The 20,010-nt window shown below is 35.2% G+C and overlaps 1 protein-coding gene across 1 annotated transcript in view; it reads right to left on the bottom strand.

Annotated features, from left to right (window-relative positions):
• LOC105299339 (UPF0061 protein Bcep18194_A5209-like) overlaps positions 1–20,007 on the bottom strand; it is a gene marked incomplete at its 5' end in the record, with an annotated part of 31,735 nt that extends 11,728 nt beyond the window's left edge. The window contains 13 exons of the mRNA XM_011371023.2: positions 1,714–1,906; positions 5,150–5,279; positions 5,947–6,030; positions 7,400–7,472; positions 8,253–8,322; positions 10,379–10,466; positions 12,357–12,424; positions 12,733–12,831; positions 12,927–12,983; positions 13,070–13,134; positions 15,682–15,810; positions 16,425–16,543; positions 19,842–20,007. Coding sequence (XP_011369325.1) covers positions 1,714–1,906; positions 5,150–5,279; positions 5,947–6,030; positions 7,400–7,472; positions 8,253–8,322; positions 10,379–10,466; positions 12,357–12,424; positions 12,733–12,831; positions 12,927–12,983; positions 13,070–13,134; positions 15,682–15,810; positions 16,425–16,543; positions 19,842–20,007 — 1,341 coding nt within the window. The remainder of the gene's footprint in view (positions 1–1,713; positions 1,907–5,149; positions 5,280–5,946; positions 6,031–7,399; positions 7,473–8,252; positions 8,323–10,378; positions 10,467–12,356; positions 12,425–12,732; positions 12,832–12,926; positions 12,984–13,069; positions 13,135–15,681; positions 15,811–16,424; positions 16,544–19,841) is intronic.
• Between the last annotated feature and the right edge of the window lie 3 nt (positions 20,008–20,010).

The following is a 20,010-nucleotide window of genomic DNA, read 5'->3' as shown; positions in this document are numbered from 1 at the left end:
TGTATGCTACTGATTCTGGTTTAGTGATTAATTATATATCATATCTTAGAAAACTATCAATATAAATTTACTGTCTCAAAGATGTGTATACAGTATGGATCAAATTAGGTCACTCCTGAAACATTACTATATATAATTAGCTTATAGGATAAATGTTGATATGTCTGTATAATACCAAAGAGTTATATAAATGGGCTTTTTGGTGTGATTTTAAAATCATGTTAGACCCAAAATAATGCAATTCAAATGCCTCACCCCATACAATAATATTTTACTTGCCTGAAAGTATGAAAATAAGTGAAATATTTCATAAAAAATAAACTTTTAACCTTGAACCCATCTTTAAACAAATTAAGTTTCTATTTCTTAGTATTCTTAAATGTATTTTAAATAATACAAAACTTAACACAGTTTGAAGATCCACTCTGTTTACCTTCCTGACCTCACCTTCTACAATTCTTTCCCTTGCTCGTTCCACTGCAGACCCACTGGCCTTGCTGTTCCTTTAACGCCCCACATACACTCCCACCTCAGGCCCTTTGCACAGGCCATTCCTTTGCCTGTAGCACTCTTCTCCCAGATATCTGCATGGTTCGCTCCTGTGACTCCTTCAAGCTTTTGCTCAAGTTCTTTACTGATCAGCCTTTTAAAACTGCAAACACTTCCTCCCTCCTTATACCCCCATCCACTGCTTTGCTTGCTTTATTTTTCTCCATAGTACTTATCTCCTTCTCAAATGCTATACAACTTATTTATTATGTTTATTGACTCTCTCTTCCCCCCAGAAGTAAGCACCATGAAAGCACAATTATTGTGCTGTTTTATTCACTGCTGTCCCATTACCACTTAGAACAGTATCTGGCACATACTGATCACCTCAAATATTTGTTGAATGAATAAACTTTGCAGGGCAAAAGGAATATAAAATTAATGGAGACAAGGGTGGGATGAAGACTGCTTAAGAATATCATTTTATATCACTTTGATTTTGAACCATGTGACTGTCTTATCAATATAGTTTTAAATTAAATTAAGGAAACCATACATGGAATATAAAACTTTTATCGTATTATAGTAATATTTTGCTACCTGGGGTTAATAAAATCACTATATGCCTTGCCTTCCATTTGAGCTCGTATACTGAGAATGGTCAATTATGGATTGGGCGGGGGGCAGTGGGGAAGATGCAGAGTGTGACGAGAAATATGTTTTATCTCTTAGCAAATACATTGGTGACAAAGAGATGAATAAAATGTGAACTCTCTCAAGGAGTTCAATGCCCAGTGATTAACAAATATCTTAACATAATCCTGGGCCCAGGAGCTTCTGGGGCCTGGAGAAGGCAGGCAGAACTAACAGGGTCGGAGCAAGGCCTCAGGCCCTCACTCTTGAGTACAGCATGGCCCTACCATAAAGAAACATTAACACGTTTTTTCTACTAAACACATTCTTTGATCATAAAAATATGGACAAAATAAGTCCAACTACTTAGAAATTAAGAAACAGTGACAGACTTCTAGCCAAGATGGCAGAGTAGGTACACTGTGCTCACCTCCTCCTAAGACCACATCAAAATTACAACTAAATTATAGAACAGCCACCCTGAGAACTATCTGAAAACTAGCTAAACAGAACTCCTATAACTAAGGATATAAAGAAGCCACACTGAGACTGGTAGGAGGGATAGAGATGTAAAACGGGCTGGTTCCATACCCACGTGTAACATAAAGGGATATCTTGGCTATAGCGGTCCCCCTGAGGAGTAAGAGGTCTCACACCCACACTGGGCTCCCCAGCCCAGAATATCAGCACCAGGAAGAAGAGTCCCCACAACATCTGACTGTGAAAATCAGTGGGGCTTCCATCAGGTAAGATGGAGGGCTGCTGTAGGAGACCTAGCCGTCCTCTTAAAGGGCCCGAGCACAGATTTACTCACTCACAAGCACTCAACCTGGACTCCAGGGAGGGGACAGTGGCTTGAAGAGTGCCAGGGACATACATGAAGGAACTGAATTATCTGGCTTCAAGGTGAGGGCTGAAGGAGCAGTGCTCTCCAGGACTAAAGTGATGGTAGGCACCACTGTTCCTTTCTTGAGCCCTCCCCCACACAGCCAGCAGGTGCAGGGGGGCACCAACTCTGAGTCTCCAACAACCTGGCTGACCCCGCTCTCGTCCCACCCTGGTGATTCTCTGAGACCCTGCCCTACCTAATTCACATGTCTGGCCCAAAACTCTTTCAGAGGCTAATCCGCACAAGTGGCCAGCTGAGGCCCACCCTGCAGATTTTCCTAAAATATCTAAAAGGTCCACAAACCCCAAACAAGTGGCTTTTGGCCTCAGCGTCCCCTGTGCCTCTTGCTAGGCAGCCCCAAGCCTAGGCGCTAGTGGCAGCTGGCCTCAGTTCACAGTATAACCACTCCCAGGTGCCTCTAAGCCCAACATGGGCAACTACCAACCACAGACCACTTTGTAGCTCCTACCAGGTGGCCCTGGGCCAAACAGGAGTGGCTGACCTTGACCTGTGTGGGAGCCCCTTCCCAAGAGGCCCCCAAACCAACACACCTGATGGCCGGCTTCAGAACACACCAGAGCACCACCCAATGTACACCACAAACAATACCAAAGCATGGACTCAGCAGGCACCAGAGCCCCACTAAAGCGAATCTCACTCCATGGGGTCAGCCCTTGCACAACAGCTTGTCTGCAGTCATGGCCAGTCCTCACAGCCAGTCAGCCTGAGGGTCAATCCCATCCATTGATGTGCCAATGGTAATCAAGGCTCAACTATAACAGAAGTGCACATACAACCCACATTAGGAACAATCCTGGGGCACCTAGGTGAACAGGGTTACTGCATTGGCCCCAAAGGACACTCTGCCAAGAATGGGAGATTTAGCAGATCTACCGAATACATAGAAACAAACACATGGAGGCAGCCAAAAAGAGGAAACAATGAAACATGTCCCAAATGAAAAAACAGGAAAAAACTCCAGAAAAAGAATTAAAAGAACTAAAAATAGAGGTAAGCAATCTACCAGATACAGAGTTCAAAACACTGGTTATAAGGATATTCAATGAACTTAGGGGAACAGCAGATGATCTTAGTGAGAACTTCAACAAAGAGATAGGAAACATAAAAATAGAGATAGAAAAGATGAAGAAGAAACAGCCAGAAATGAAGAATAGAATAACTGAAATGAAGAATACATTAGGTAGAATCAACAACAGATTAGATGAAGCAGATTACGTAGACAAGATAGCGAAAACTCTCAATAGGAACAGCATCAAGAAAAAGAATTTTTAAAAAAGTTTAGGGACCTCCAGGACAACATCAAGCATACCAACATTTGCATCATAGGGGTACCAGAAGGAAAAGAGAGCGAGCAAGGAATTAAAAAACAATTTGAAGAAATAATCATTGAAAACTTCCCTAATCTGGCAAAGGAAGTACAGAGCGTTTTAAACAAGATGAACCCGAAGGGGCCCACACCAAGACGTATCATAATTAAAATGCCAAAGGTTAAAGACAAAGAGAGAATCTTAAAAGCAGCAAGAGAAAAACAATTAGTTATCTATAAGGAAGCTTCCATAAGACTGTCAGTTGATTTCTCAACAGAAACTTTGCAGTTCAGAAAGGATCCGTATGATAAACTGTGATAAAAAGCAAGGACCTACAACCAAGATTACTCTACCCAATGAGGCTATCATTTAAAATCAAAGGAAAAATAATGAACTTCACAGACAAAAAAAAGCTGAAGGAGCTCATCACCACCAAACCAGTAATACAAGAAATGATAAAGGGACTTCTTAAAGTAGAAGAAGAAAATAATTAAAAATATGAATAAGAAAATATAGCAAAGAAAAAAATTCTCACTGACAAAGGCAAACATACTAAAAGCGATGAATCAATCAACACAAAAGCTGGTACAAAGGTTAAAAGGCAAAAGTAGGAAGACCATGTGTAATTAAAACAGTAAATTAAGAGATTCACACAAACGCACTCAAAAGAAGTAAAAAATAATGACAAAAACATAAAGGTGGAAGGGGTGAGTAAAGTGGCAGTAATTTTAGAATGTGTTTAAACTTAAGGGACTATCAACTTAAAATAGACTGCTATAAACATAACTTGGTAAATGGGAAGCATGTGGTAACTACAAAGCAAAAACCTGTAAAGAGACATACAAGAAATAAAGAGAAAGGAATCCAAATACACACTACAGAAAGTCATCAACATACAAGAGAATAAGGAACAGAGAACTACAAAAACAATCAGAAAACAATAAAATGGTACTAACTACATACCTATCAATAATTACTTTAAATGTAAATGGATTAAATGCTCCAACAAAAGACGAATGGGTAAAGAGGTAGTACATATGTACAATGGAATATTACCCAGCCCTAAAAAAGAATGAAAGCTGACTCTTTGCAGCAATATGGAGGACGTAGAGGATATTATGTTAAGTAAAATAAGTCCAACAGAGAAAGACAAATACCATATGATTTCACTTATATGTGGAATCTAAAAAACACAAAATAAATGAACAAACGAAACAGAAACAAACTCACAGATACAGAGAACAAACTGATGGTTGCCAGATGGGAGGGAGTTGGGAGGCTGGGTGAAAAAGGTGAAGGGAATAAGCAGTAGAAATTGGCAGTTACAAAATAGTAATGGAGATGTAAAGTACAGCTTAGGGAACATAGTCAATAATATTGTAATAACTATATAGTTTCAGGTGGTAGCAAAACTTATTGGGGGATCGCTTTGTAAGTTATATAAATGTTAACCACTATGCTGTACACTTAAAACTAATATAATATTGAATGTTAACTGTAATTGAAAACTAAAAAAAAAAAAAAAAACTTAAAAAAAAAGAAGTAGTGATAAATAACCCCTGGATCAAAGAAGAAATAAACTGAAATTTTCCAATATCTAAAAAGCAATAAATAGGAAAATACTTTATCCTGCTAGCTTTGGAAAAAAAGCCAAAACTGCACTAGAGAATAATATATAGTTTGAAATGCCATCATTATTAAAAGCTAAATAATAAGATGGTTTCTAAAATTTTACTTTCTTCCTTTTCAAAAAATGATCATTATACAAATATATTTTCACACAGAATTAGTAGATTAAGGATTTACTCACAGCTGCTTTTGCCCTGGATCCAGTAATGGGTTTAGAGCTTGCAACAACTTATTTAAATTAAACATCCCAATATTGGCCTGATTTCCTATTTTATATCTTCTTTCATCATCAGATGTGTTTGGTACAAAATCTGTTTAAAACAAAAATACTATCACTACACAGTGAGGATAATTATAATAAATGGCTTCTTTCCTCATTTTTAAGTTCGTATTTAAACTTAATAAATTTATATTTATTAGAAAAAAAATCTTTCTGACAGTAAACATTTAACTCAAAAGTAATATAAATACATAATAAAAATCTTCTAAAATGCAAATATTTGCCTAATAGAAGAATATATTTCTAACCTACAAGAATTTCTAGGTCATCGCACATTTACTTCAAACTCCAACTTAAGTAGCATGTCGTCTACTGCTCTGGCCCCTCCCGTGGTAAATGTTGTTACCTCCATTTCATAGGTTAGTAAAGTGAGAGGTTAAGGAACTCGTGCAAGGGCACAGAGCCATTAAGGGTTAGATGCCAGAACTCAAACCCGCATCTGTCTGACAAACATATGCCCTGCTATCCTTCGTGTCCTCTTCTCTGCTATGTAATTCCTGAGGGCAGAGGTCACAAAGAACTCATTATTGTATCCCCATAGCACCTGGAAGATTGAGTACCATATAAAATGAACCTTTTATGCATGAACCCAATTCTTTCTACTACTCCATCACTGTATTAGCTGTATCTAAATCTGTGATGATTTTTAGTGAAATAAGGCATATTTATATACATATATATACATAAATCATATATACCTGGATTGTAGGCCTCCATGAAACCAAATGGACCGTAGTCAATTGTAATGGATAACAAACTGAAGTTATCAGTATTACAAACACCTAAAATAACAAAAAATTCCAAAAACACAAAAATAAAATAGTAAAGCATATTTTAAAAGTATAAAATTATCCAGAAGAGAAAAGGATATGGAAATGCATTTGTTTTAGGAATAAAACAAAATTAGATTATCAACTGAAAGTTTAACTGGCAGTCAAATAGCTTAATATATATTAAAACTATATTTTAAAATTAAATTTAGCCTTTTGTTTTATATTACCTTTCCCAAAAATTTCAAATGCTATAGGAACAAAAGCTCTAAGAAATGAAACTTCCTCTTATTCATTCTCGATTTCTAGCATTTATTTAAAAATATATATATTATTTGGAATGGAATTGAGACTAGTGAAGAAATAAGATTAATTTTCAAAGGTCATAAGAGGAAAAGGTGAAAATATGGATACATACCCCCATGGACAGTCATGAGGTACAGCCCATTTGCAATTTTGGGGGGAGAGTGACCTCCTAGGTGAGGGGGCTCCTGGATAGAGCAGAGTGTGGGGTAGGATACTCCAGCCAAATATATTTGGGCATGATGGCACAGTGTCCAACACAAAGAATTTCAACCTTTTTCACAGCAAGATGGCCCTGATTATCAAGATGTTGAATGTACAGAATCTCTAATCCAGCCATTCCTCTTTTAGGAGTTTATACTCAATATCTCACCTTCGAGAATACAAAGAAATAGCTGCATAGAGGTCACTGTAGCACAGTTTATAATAGTGAAAAACTCTGAAACACCTACCTTGCTCCCCATCCCATGCCAAGTGAGCTACTGAGAGTATGTGTGTGATGATTAAAGTAGATTTCAAGAAGTTTTGCAATGTAGGATTCCCCTTTTTACATATATCTAAAGACCTTAGCATATATGTGACTTGCTTTTCAGTTAGTCTAAGTTCAGGCAGATATGTCTTCCAATACAACCAGATATAGTGAATGGCTTCAAATACTCACAAGCCAGCCCTGCTGTTTTCATAGGAGACATATGAATACCATCCAAAAAAGTCTAGAAGTGATATGAAGTGGTTAATAATGATTATCCTGGAGAATGGAACACAGAATCACATCTGTATATTTTTAATTCTTTATCATAAGAATGTAGTGCTTTATATAAGATTATTAAAATAGCTTTAGAGAGATCCAAATATAATACACACTCACAAGATGATCCTTACTCTATTTTGTGTTCCATTCAAAACCATTTTAAACATGAGGAAATTGTTTCCTTGTTGCTAAAAACAAATTCATATATTAAAAAGGTTAAGCTCCCTGGCAGGAGTATTTTGAAATACACAAAAAAGAAGTCATCTGCCTCAACAAACTAATTCTACTTTCTCATCAGGAAAACGAAACATCAATATGATACCTTACCATGAGCAAAACCAACAGACATCCACAAGGCAATAAGCTGTGCCGTCTCAGATACCACAATGGAAAAAAAATCCTAAAAATAAAATTTAGAAACTTTTCAGATTTTCAGTAACATACACTCTTTTAGGATCTTCTGAGAAGTCATAAGGAAAACATAGAAAGGTTTCAAAGGTGGGCCAAAAGATGACTAAAGGAATGGAAATTATATGTGTAAAAAAAAAAAAATGGAAGAGAGTAGGATTATTCATCCAAAAATAATATGTAAAAGGTACAAACATAGTATTATGATCAGGTTTCTCCATGTCCAATGACAGAAGGAAAAGCATGAGATTTCAGCACAAGGGAGTTAAATGTAGGCAAGATAAACTATTAAACTTTGAAATGAGTCACCAAGAAAAATAATGGAATTCCTTTCTGCGTGACCATTAAAAGAATGAAAAAGAGTTATGAAGATCAAAAAATTTCCACAAGAAAAGAAAATCACAAAAAAATGAATAGAAAATCACATTATCCTATTATATATTGTTTATTTTAGAACTATAACTATAGAAATAGCTGTATCTCTAATATATGAGAAAAGAATATATGTCACCAAGTTACAAACGCTGCTCAAAAAATAATGCAGAGTCAGGATATAGTAGCACCTGTTCTTTCTTTCATCTTTCAGACAAAACAACTTTTTAATCCATGTCTCGTTTATGAAGTGGTTCATCTTAACTTCCTCTAACAAAATGTTCACAGTTCTCTACGTTTCCTTTCCATAACTGTAGTTTTTTAAGTTCTAAGTCATAGCTGCTAATGTTAGAAGGACGATGAGAGAAAACAGTATTGCTCTTTCTCTTTAAAAACTTACCACATATCTATTAGGTTCTTTGACATTTACTGAGGGAAAATGTTCCTGTATGATGAAGTCTAATAATGTCCTGGAGATAAAAAGGAGAGAGCATTGGTGTTCTTCAGAATACAGTATTGAATATCCAGTCATCTAATTCCGTCCTTGTCATCCATGAGTTCATTAGATTCATGCTTAAAATTTTCTTCATTAAAATAAGATTATACTTCCAAAAAAGCCACAGAGAAATATTTCCTCAATACCAGTCAAAACTTGAAATGTGTTTCTGAGATCATATTAGAGTCCATCTTATTATATTACAGATTCAGATGAGTTCAATAAACCTCCCTGGGTACCTACTGCCCTGTTGGATACAATAGGTGCCAGAAAGACCAACGAGACCCAGACCCGCACTCACAGAGCACACAGTCCGTTAGGAGAGAAAAACACATGAAGAAATAAGGACATTCCAACATAACACATGCAATAATAGGAATATATAAAAAGTATAAAGATAAAATGACAAAGTATGCATGGAGGTCGCGCAGCTTTCACTAATGAGATGAGAAAAAACTGGCTAATGTCTGAAGTTAAACTATTTGAGTTGTGTATGTATCATATTTTTTATTCCCAATTTTAACAGACTATTTTAGCTGTTTGACTAACTACTAGTGTTTATTGAACTGGATAAGAGAGAATCCAGAAAACAAACTGCGGATTGTAGATATGATTTAGGAATTGTTAAAACCCAGTCAAAACGATAGGAGTGAATTAGAGCTTGTTAATATTTTTTTCAATAATTTAATCATTTAATAACTGCCTATGTGTCAAGAACTGTTTCAGGCATTTGGGAAACAAAAAGTGATGTATGTATATGTGTATATATATGTATATATACATATATACATAGTCATATATAGTCATATATAGTCTCATTCATACATATATATATATACATATACATATATATATATATATACACACACACACACACACACACACACACACACACACACACATATACAGTCACGTTAGCCAGTAGGGTGTTTTAAAGATGAAGTGTTCACCAATGTACATCAAAGGTCAGAGAGAGAAGTGAAATATAACTTTACCAGATGGAACGATTTCAGTGACATGGTGAATCCAAACAGAAGTGACCCAGAAAACCAATGAGACGTTAGAAATAATACCCAGTGAGAACAGACAACTCTCTCAACAAGTCGGGATGACCCTGAGCTCAGTAAACATTTGCTAAAATGAGAGACTCAGAGAACAGTTACGTCAAGTGGGAGGACTTCTCTGGTCTGCTCTTTCATTTCTCTCATTTCTTTTCTCCCCGTATTCTTTGTGGATATTGTATCCATATTCCAAATGATTCTAGTTTACCTAAGAGAATTTTTTTCCTTATATGTATATTTCTAATGATTTTTTAAAACTGTGTCATCTTAACAAATGGAAACAGAATTCTTCTTAAAGAAGGAAATGTTTCGTTTGAAGAAATGTCTTGCTAAGTCTGCTTGACGAAGATGGAATTTTGTGCAGATACCTCATGCACCAAGATATCAGAGGATGGTGGGAACGGTCCTGCACGACGCAAGGGGGAGAATGTATTGATCTCGCTCTTTTGAAGCTTTTCCTCTGTCTCTAGAAATTTTTGGTAAGATGCTCTCTGTTCTTAAATGCTTTGTGTAAATTTAGTCTGTTGTTTTTTTCATCCTGTTTTTGGGTGTGAAATGGGCATCACACAGATGTCAAAACTGAAGTCTAAGAATGAAGAGACACAAGACAGACACACCAGAAGTTGGAAGGAAACTGTGGACCTCTTGAGTGTACAGAATTGGGGAGTTTGATTCACTTCCACCCAGGTCTCTGAGTGGCATAGAGGCCACCAACTGCAACTGGACTGCATACTAGATAAAAAATTTCTTGAGAAAAGGGTCTACTGGGTCTTATACTTACTCCCTTTCTTAGACTCCTAAAAAACCCACATGATGTTAGGCCTTACAGCAAGTGTTAAAAATATTTATTAACTGAAATTTTTGGTTTTACTTGTTAAGAAAACCAAAAATATTTTAACTTCCCAGCAGATAAATAAGTTTTTTTTTTTTAATTGCATTCTATCATTGTTCTAAATGTCATTTTCTAACCTTAGTAAATCCAGTTCACTATCATGAGCCAAAATTTCTAACGATCCGATTCTAAACCACGATTTTGCAACACGCAGCACTACTGCACCTGGAAAAGAAGTGTTTAATTTAGCATAAACTATTTCAAACTATGCAAATATAGCATAATATGCTTTCCTTAAATATGAAATTATTTTGATAAAAAAGAATACAGTAACTGAATTTATTGGAAAATCAACTAATTTACACTTTAGAAAAGATCAAGAATTTTTCTCTATTTCTTGAAGCCTGAACCAATTAGAATGTTAAGAATCACAATCCTTTCAGAAATACTGAGGCCCCAACCTAGCTGAGGGCTGCTCAGCTAAACTGTAAGGCTCCCAACATCAGAGTCTCACTGTCTCCTCAATTGTGACCTTTTCCCTGTCCCTCATCCTGAAATAGAGAATTAGTGAATTATTTCTATAGCATAGTCCCTGTAAGTGCCTTCCGTTTGTGTAACTACCTGAGAATTAACTTCAATAAATAAATGTTTGCATATGTTCTAACTTATTATAGAAATAAAGTGAATCTACGCATTTTGTGTCTGGGTTTGCAGCCTTCTACTGCTGCCTTATGTTTTGATTACAGACAGTAGTAATATAATTAAGAAATAGAATTCATGTCTCTTTCTCACAAGGAATGCTGTGCTTGTGAGTGTTTAGATGTTGAGATGAAGGCTATCCCAGGTGCCAAAGCTCCCGCCCGGTGAGGGCTGTCCTTCGACACACTTCCTGCTATTTACTGAATACCACGGAATCACTGAATGTTGAAAGCACTGAAAGACACAGGTGGTATGATCTAATCTAAACCCTCATTTTAGAGAAACAAGGCCAGAATGTGCTCAAAGTCACAAATCAATTCCCGCAGAGCCAGTTCTAGGTTTCACATATGCTTTTTGCTTGCCCAGCACTTTTCTCGCTGTACCACAGTGGCTGCCGGGCAAGGATTAAGGTAAATGCACAATCGAAATATCTGTATTTATGTGAAGACTTAAATGTGGAAATTCTATTAATGACCTAAAAATGAGAAATACTTGGGATCATTTGAAACAATTGTGTTTTGGAATTCAGATTAATAATATATATGTCACAGCCATGAAAGTAAATAGTGTTATACCCATCATATTTTTTACAGTATGTGGTTGAAATCTCATTTCCAATTACCATGCACAAAAAGACCTAAATAGCTATTATAGGCCCATGTGCAATAGTATCCATTTTATCCAGATGAAATTAAAGGGGAGAGATACCACAAAGATAAATAACTATTAATTTCCTTAAGCACGAATACCCTGGAGGGGATTGTTTTGTTATGAAAATCTTATCAAAACATATTATGCACTAAATATAAAGAACACAAAATGTGCTCCTGGTGAATCACTGAGAGTCAGTAAAAATGCTGCACGACACAGTGATGTCCACGGGACCCAGTAAAGCAGGCAGGGTTGGCAGTACTTCTTCACAGCTCCATGTTCAAAGCAATGAAATGTGTTTATTATCGATTTTCAGGTCCCCTCAATCCCCAGAGATTCAGAGTCAAGTCTCTCTCACTCTCTCCCTTTTGCTGTTCCGTAGCACATTTTCTCATTCCCCTTCTAATTTTTTATTTCTATCTTACTAAAGGCTGAGGAAAAAGTTAACTGAACTTAAACGTGAAGTAAGAGCAACCGGGCTCTGAGAGGAGGCCGGACGCTCCCCTGGGACAAAACTGGCTTCGTAGCATTTTGCCAGCCGTCCATAAACACTTTTTGTTCACCTCCTAGACGTCTGCTTTTGGAAATAGATGGATTAATGATGTAAGGATGTGGGAAAGGATATTCTATGATAATATCATAACATGGAAATATCTGGAAGAAGCATGGGTCATTTTTTTTAAGAAGATTGACAAGATGTCCGATATCTGTTGTTCTTTAAGAGCTTGGTCTATTTTATGCAGGTATTCTGAAAACTGTTATTACCTCGTTCTTTCGCAACGTTTCCATTGTAGAACTGATCTCTCCATACTTCGTCATCACTCACAGCTAGACTGGAACATGAGAGAATCGAACAATTAAAGTTACACTTGAACTGCGAGCAAGCTACCAAGGAGTACCTAAAACTATAAGAAATAAATGATTCCAGCTAGACTGGAACATGAGAGAATCGAACAATTAAAGTTACACTTGAATTGCGAGCAAGCTACCAAGGAGTACCTAAAACTATAAGAAATAAATGATTTTTAAATAAATGATTAAAAAAATCATGCTATCAGACTTATCTGCTCCATTTACTGACACGTTTCAGGAGATGACATGATCCAGTCCTGAAAGTCAGCTTCAAGAAAAGAGGCGTTACCTTGCAGCTCTGCTGGTTGGAATTCCAAGATGGTACATAGCCTCACTACACAAAAATTCTCTCACCGAGGAACGAAGTACAGCTCTGCCATCGCCATTTCTATGAGAAATAAGATAAAAAAGATTTTCAATGGTAATTAAGACATTAATATTTGTTTAGATTAGTAAAAAAAATAAAATAAAAAAAAACTATACCGGGAATATGGGGTCTTTCCAGAACCTTTTAATTGGAGCTCCCACTTTTCACCCTGCCTTCAAAAAAAAAAAAAAATCTAAGCATTAGAAGATTCATGTTAATATTCAGCGGAAACACTACTCTACAAGGAAACATGTGGTACCTGTTCCTGTAAATTCCAATAAGATGGGCTCTTCCATCCCCAAGCTGATCTGCCCATATCCCAAACTGAAGGGAAAAAGGGAAAATCAGTCATGTTTATTAACCCATATAGCTTTCATAGTAACTTTATAGCCAAGGTTATTTTGTCAAAACTAAGAATGAAGTATTGCATTTGGGGGATTATAATCGTCAACAACTCTAATTTAGGTGTAAATAAAATTCAATCAATAGAACATAATTAAAATTCATTTTCAAAATATAAATTTATAACCTATAACTAATTCATCATTTTATAGCTGAGCCAAGTTAGTTAGGTGTAGAATACTTAGAACTGATGTATTTAATCCTAGAATATGAATGAGTTAAATTTATTAGAAAATTTGCCTATATTATACATATACAATATAAAATCAGGAATATACTTGTACCTGAAAAAATTGCTTTTGAACCACAATTAACTGTTTCCAAATCTTTCTGTCAAAATTTGTTTGAGGCTGTTCAACTCCCAGCTATGCCACTTACTGACTAGAAATTTGTGTGAGTTAATTCATTTCAGAGACTGACCTTTCATTACTGTAAAACAAGATAACACTTGCCAGGCTGTTGTAAGAATGAATGCTAATAGATGCAAAATGATGTACTATGTCCAATATTCATAAATGCCCAAAAGATGGTAATTATTATTATTATTGCCAACAATTATTTGCTAATTTAGACACCACTCCATTTTCCACATAGACATTACCATGAAGTTTTCTCTGACTTTCCAGGACTAGGAGGGTGGTCCTGTAAATGCCCGTAACTCCTATACTTAACTCTATTATAACCTGATGTTATTGGAATTTGTTTATTTATCTATCCCCTCCCCCAGAGTATTAGCAATTTGAGCCAAGGGAACAGGTTGCATTCACCATTATAGCTCCTGGCACATAAAAGGAGTTCTATAAACGGCTGTGGAATATTAAAACATTTACAGTTCTGGAAGAAAAACATAAAATTGAGAAAAATTTATCCAGTATTTTAATTTTTCATCTTAACTAGGAATGGACCACCATTAATTGATTTTAGCTGTGGAATACCTCTAAGAGCACAAGTCTGAGAGGTGCTGTAAGCATATTCTGGAAAGTTCTAAAGTTGACAAAACATTATCCCAAACCAAGAGCTTGGAGTGAAATCAGGGGAAACAGAAAAAGTTCTCCATTAATAAAAGAGAAATCATTTACTACACTATAAGTTCGAAAAGGCAAAACCATCCTTATAAATATTTACATGTAATTTCAAATCGGGGAGAAGAAACAAAACATGAAACATGAAACTGACAAAAAGCTTAATCTAATTTACTCTACTACCAAAAAATGTACAAAAAAGCTAAAAAATCTCTGCAGGGCTGAAGGATTGTATTTGTACTTCACAGTACATATGACTACCGATATAAAATGCTATCTAATAAATTTAACCTATATGGGAATGGCTTTTGAATCATGAAATCCTATATTCAGGAGTATAAAAACCCATAAGGATCATCTAGTCCAGGAGTTTCTAAACTGAGAAGCGTAATTCAGGAAAACATTAATAGTTATTTCTTAAAAACAGAACCACCACAAAACCCTGCAGTTAAATATGTTTGGAAAATGATGTGTTAAATAAAATAAAGCATACTTCTTTGTCACAGCATTTCTCCCAAGTCCTGGAATGATCTTGGTCAACCCTTATACCTTACAGATCAAGACACTGAAATTCAGGTTGGTCATAGATGGCCCTTAGAGTCCTTTTCAAGTCACTTTGCTTCTTAGCTTATGTTAGCTTAGTTTCTTATCTTCTATATTACTTTTGCTTCTTGGAAATTGAAGAATGAAAGCAATAAAAATCTGAAAAAAATTAACTACCACAAAAACCAAGGCTTGATATTAATCATTATTATAATAGCTATTGTGGAAGCACTTTTCATATATTTCCTAACTTAATCCTTACTCTAACTCTCTATTATACTTAGCTACTTGTCCTAAAATCTATGCTTCAGTAAACCAGGCCCAAACAACCAGTGTTAAATTAATCTTATCTAGCTCACAGGAATTTCAACAATTGGTCCTGCGCTTTTTTTTTTTTTATTAGTCAGATACCACATATGAACTTGCTTCCACATCTTGCTTGATTTCTAGAAGGTGTCTTCTTAATTGCTTCAGCACATATAACACCCCCAATTAATCCTGGTTTAATTTCTAGCAGTTTCTAGAAGTTCTAAAACTTTATAGCTCTCCTGACAAAATTATTACCTATGAGGCTTTTATACTGACTCATCGCGCTACTTGATTTTGTCTACATCTCTTGCCAAACTTCACTGAAAGAGTTCTCTAGCATAATTCACAGAAATTTCACATTTGTGCTGCCCCAGTTTTCTCAATTCCATTAAAGAAACTTAGACTCTAGCTTTATCAAAGCAAGAAATCAAATCAGCTAATCTGTAAAATATGACACGTTCTTCTACAAACACCTTGTTGAATTCTCAATATACAACATAAGAGAAAGTAATACAAAATAACTTCTCTAATAGGACAGCATTTCTACCATCTGTTGATATTTGCATAAGGGATGATATGCTGATGCTATTCTTACCTGGTGGCCACCATATCTGTGAGCCAGTGGAATGGATCCAGATACTATCTTTCCACCACTTACAAGCTGGATAAAAGCATCTGTTTCTGAGATAGATAAATCAAGGTCCAAAATATCTTCTAGAACTTCCTGAGGAAGGAAAAAATATACCTTCTTACAAACTTAAGTAATCCTTTAATAATTTTTAAGAGACTCCATGGAAGAAAAAAAATTAAAAGAATGAATCTCTTCCAAAAATACATTGATTTTTTTTTTAATTAAGAGATGTACCATACTTCTTATGATTATTTATGTTATTTGGGAAATCAGTTCTATTAGATAGTTCTAAAATTTTTATGTATTTCTTGTGATGCATGGTTAAATATTTTTCCTAGCACATATTCTTTAGAGGAACTAGAAAAAGTAAATGTCCTATTTTTATCTCGAATTCATTTATATCATGAGAGAATTTAGAATTTGTTATTAGAGCCTATTTTTAATAACTTAACTCATTTACCTTTTTTTTCACAAAAGTATATTTTATTTGTGAGATAACTTTAAGGTGAACCTGAGTATTAGGCTCTAGGAATAAGTATCAAAAAGTGATTTCTAAGAATGACATTCTCCAAGTGTCTGAACTTTAAACACAAAGAGAGTCATTTATCAATACACTAACGATTTAACTCTGAAACAAATATTAATATCTTTTTGGACAAAAGTTATAGTGAGTTAAGTATTTGTGTTATGAAAAATTAAAGCCTAACCTTTGAAACTGCTACTAGACGTACTCTTGACTTGAAAGGAGTAGGGAAGGCAATTGAAAAAATGCAGTTTCTCACTTTACGAACATAATTTTCTTTAACAGGATCAACTGGCAGCACAGCTAATAAAAAACAAAAACAACCTTCTTAATGTTTTCATTTGTTGCATTTACAGCATTAATATTCCTTAGAAAGGCTATGGTTCTTCAAGAAAATCGACTTAAAACACTATTTTATTCATGCTTTGTTATTTAAAAGCTATCTAATCATTTTCAACCATATCTGTCCAATATTCATACCTATAGTATATGGGACTGCCCAAGAAGATGAGAGATTAAAAAAAAATTTAAAACAAGGCATGTACTCTATCTTCAAGATTTTTGCTCATGGCAGACCAATAGGATGTGCAACATATTTACAAGTAAGACTATATAAATAAAATGGAGGTGAGCTACATCATAGTTTTAGAATTATAGTGTGGGCTAATTCAATGGAATCCAACCAAAACATGTTAGGTGCTTCATCACATTTCTTTCGGCCCTTCAGAACATAATCGACTGAAGGAAAGAGATACATATGTAAATATCTCTAATACCAGGGAACAGACATTTTACTAAATATATAAAACTGCTTCCAGTCCCAGCAGAAACTTCAAAATATGATACATGCCTGATGACAAGGATAGATTTGCCTCTAAAGATATAAACTGTTTATCATAAAGTCCATGCACTAAAGTACACGTACTTTATTTTAAAAGCTGCGGAGAGGTTTGAACATGCTTTAGATATGCAGAACATGTTTACTTTTAAGTACAATTCTTAAAATCTGAATGTTTCCTAATGCAGAGCAATTAAAACAAAAAATAAACAGAAGAGGGTAGGTGCTGTACTAAAATACAAGGCAAAGGGAGGTACACAGAAACCTATGTTTCTGGATAGAGGTTATATTGTTAAGATGTCTCAGTAAATTATTTAATAAACATAATGGAAATGCAATCAAAAACCTAGTGGGATTCTTTTTTTTTTCCTAGTGAGATTCTTTTTTGAAGAAAAAGACAAAGTTAAATTATAAATCTGGAAAAATAAAGACTAATTTTTTTAATAAGAGGAATGGGAGTTTCCTTACCATATTAAAAATTACAAGAATAAAATAACTAAAAATAGTTATCCCAAAAAATAGATGTAAAAACCAATGGACTCAATAAAAAGCACAGGAACAGCCCAAAGTAATTTAAGAATGCCCTATATCATGAAAATTATCTTTAGAATCCATGGAGAAAGATTGCATTGGGACAATTTGTTCAATAGTTTGGAATAACTCTTGTTGATTCATCCCAAACCTAGGTGAATGAAATGTCAGTTATAACAGAAGATTAATCTTAAATCTTCCCCATATGAGTATAAAAACAGGCAAATGTGGGCCACATTTAACCCTTTATATTTTCCCCTAAGTATATGCTAAATAAGGTAGCATCGTGGGAAAAGTGGTCAACCAAAAAATAGGTGATTTTAGTTTCCACCACGGAAAATCTGACAATATGATTAGAATAACCAACAGTATATTTTCTTCTCTTTTAGGAGAGCCTATGCCTGGAAACAGACTAAATTATATAATTAGTGCATCTTCTTTTATGATGCTCTAATATTTTAGTAGAGCACGGGCAATATATAATTTCCATTAGTATTTGTGATTTTGTACTGATTGATTCACCTTTTGGCAAGGCAGCTGATCAGCCAATACATGTGATCATTGGCCATGGAACAAAAAAGAGTAACTGCTTCAGAGGTACCCCACCTTTACCCTCATTATGCTTTGACAAACTCATCAGTCATAGACCGAAATCCTGAAGAAAACTCCAAATGTATGTTAACCTTTTATCTTAACTTCTCTGAGAAATCAGTAATTCCCAAATTAAATTCTTTAGAATTGTTTTGCCTAAGAATGTGAAATCCACAAAAACTGCTCAGCTTTCAGTGAAACTATATTTAAACCTCTTCTCTCAATAACTGTTCTTCCCACAGTTACCTCGATAATCCATTGATCATTTACTTAATAACATCGAGAAGAGATGCTTTTCTGCGGTACTGTGAACAAAGATGTGGTTAGCATGTATATAGTATTATGTGTATAATCTTGGCTGTAAAACCTGGTCCTATCATAATGTTTTAAAGAAAATGTCTTAAAGTGTAGCTGACTCTTCAACATTGAAATAGCTTTGAAAATGCTTTCAATTACACTTATTCCACTTTTATCAGTCAATACTGATTGTTTCATTTGCATAAGGGCAGTCTTTCCAGCCTGTGCAAAGAAGAGCTGTTTGACAGTTACTTGCACAGCTCAATCTTTATAACTTCGTAGATCCATGCTTGGCCTAGTTGGGTCAGAAGAACAATTAGTTGGTATTCCACACATCCTATTGATGGGTTATTGTTCATCAAGAGTTTAGCCATACTATAATGTTGGAAGCCTTCATGAATGTCATCCACCTTTTCTACTTAACCTTGGCATATTTCATCTTTTAAAAAAAAAAAACAAAACAGGTATTTTGTTTTAATCTAGGTAAACAATTTCTAAATGAAAATGACCTGATAGAATTGTTGTACTACATTTGTCAACTATGTGAGCTTAGACACCACACTTAATTCCTCTATATCTCAGTTTCCTCATCTGTAAAAAAGGGCAAATGATACTAAGTAATAAGATTGTTTCAAGTACAAGTGTTTAGTGCTGCACTCTGGCAAATTCTATCTGTTGGATGTTTCTTAATATATAAACTTTTATCAAGATAAGCCACAGGTACATAATAAATAACCTTTAATTGTAAAACACCTGAGATTTTTTTTACATATTCTTCGAGATTGGAGGGGGAAACCTGATAAAACTGGATTCTTTTAAGATATTTCTTTATTCTATACTTTTATTCAGTAAAAAAAACTTTGAAGATAAATATAAAAGTAATGTGCTCTGCATTCCAGGCACTTGCACTATTTAATGCAAAAAGCATGGTTTAGAAAAACAAGAAAAAAACGTCAGAGAATTGCAGTTGCCTCTTTGCTCATCTATTTCCTTGTATGTGTGAATTTTTCTGAGGCTAGAGTTAAGTTTCTTCTCTTTCTGTATCCCTAATGCTTACACTTTCTTTCATTGGCTCTGTGTGCCTGTGCCGAATGACTAATTATATATCACGGATTTGTTATAAATACGCCCTCTCATCACCGTGAGAAGAGATCTGGCTATAGAATTAAGGAAAGATCTTCTTATCGGGTACTAATCCTGTACATTCTTCAGTATCTCCGGGGCTGGCTACAAGTAGGCTCAACATTACCAAATAGCAAACAATCTCACACAGCTCACTACAGCCACGAGTGTCACTCACACATCCAGATGTGAGCAAGACGGCCCAACTATTGCCCCGAGTACCTATAAGGTTTTCAGAGGAGAGAGTCCAAAAGTCGAGAGACGAGGCTAATCTAACTTCTGTTTCACAATAACTATGTTCCTGGCTTGACTTGTTATTGAAAAGATGCAAAAGGCTGGAGCTTCCTTCAAGGCCAGGTTGCACAAAGGAGCCTACGACAGCGTGGCAGGT

The sequence above is a fragment of the Pteropus vampyrus genome, unplaced genomic scaffold (assembly GCF_000151845.1).
Source record: "Pteropus vampyrus isolate Shadow unplaced genomic scaffold, Pvam_2.0 Scaffold180, whole genome shotgun sequence".
In the NCBI taxonomy this organism is placed as follows: domain Eukaryota; kingdom Metazoa; phylum Chordata; class Mammalia; order Chiroptera; family Pteropodidae; genus Pteropus; species Pteropus vampyrus.
The sequence above is the reverse complement of the archived record's forward strand: the minus strand, read 5'-3'. Positions and strand labels throughout refer to the sequence as shown.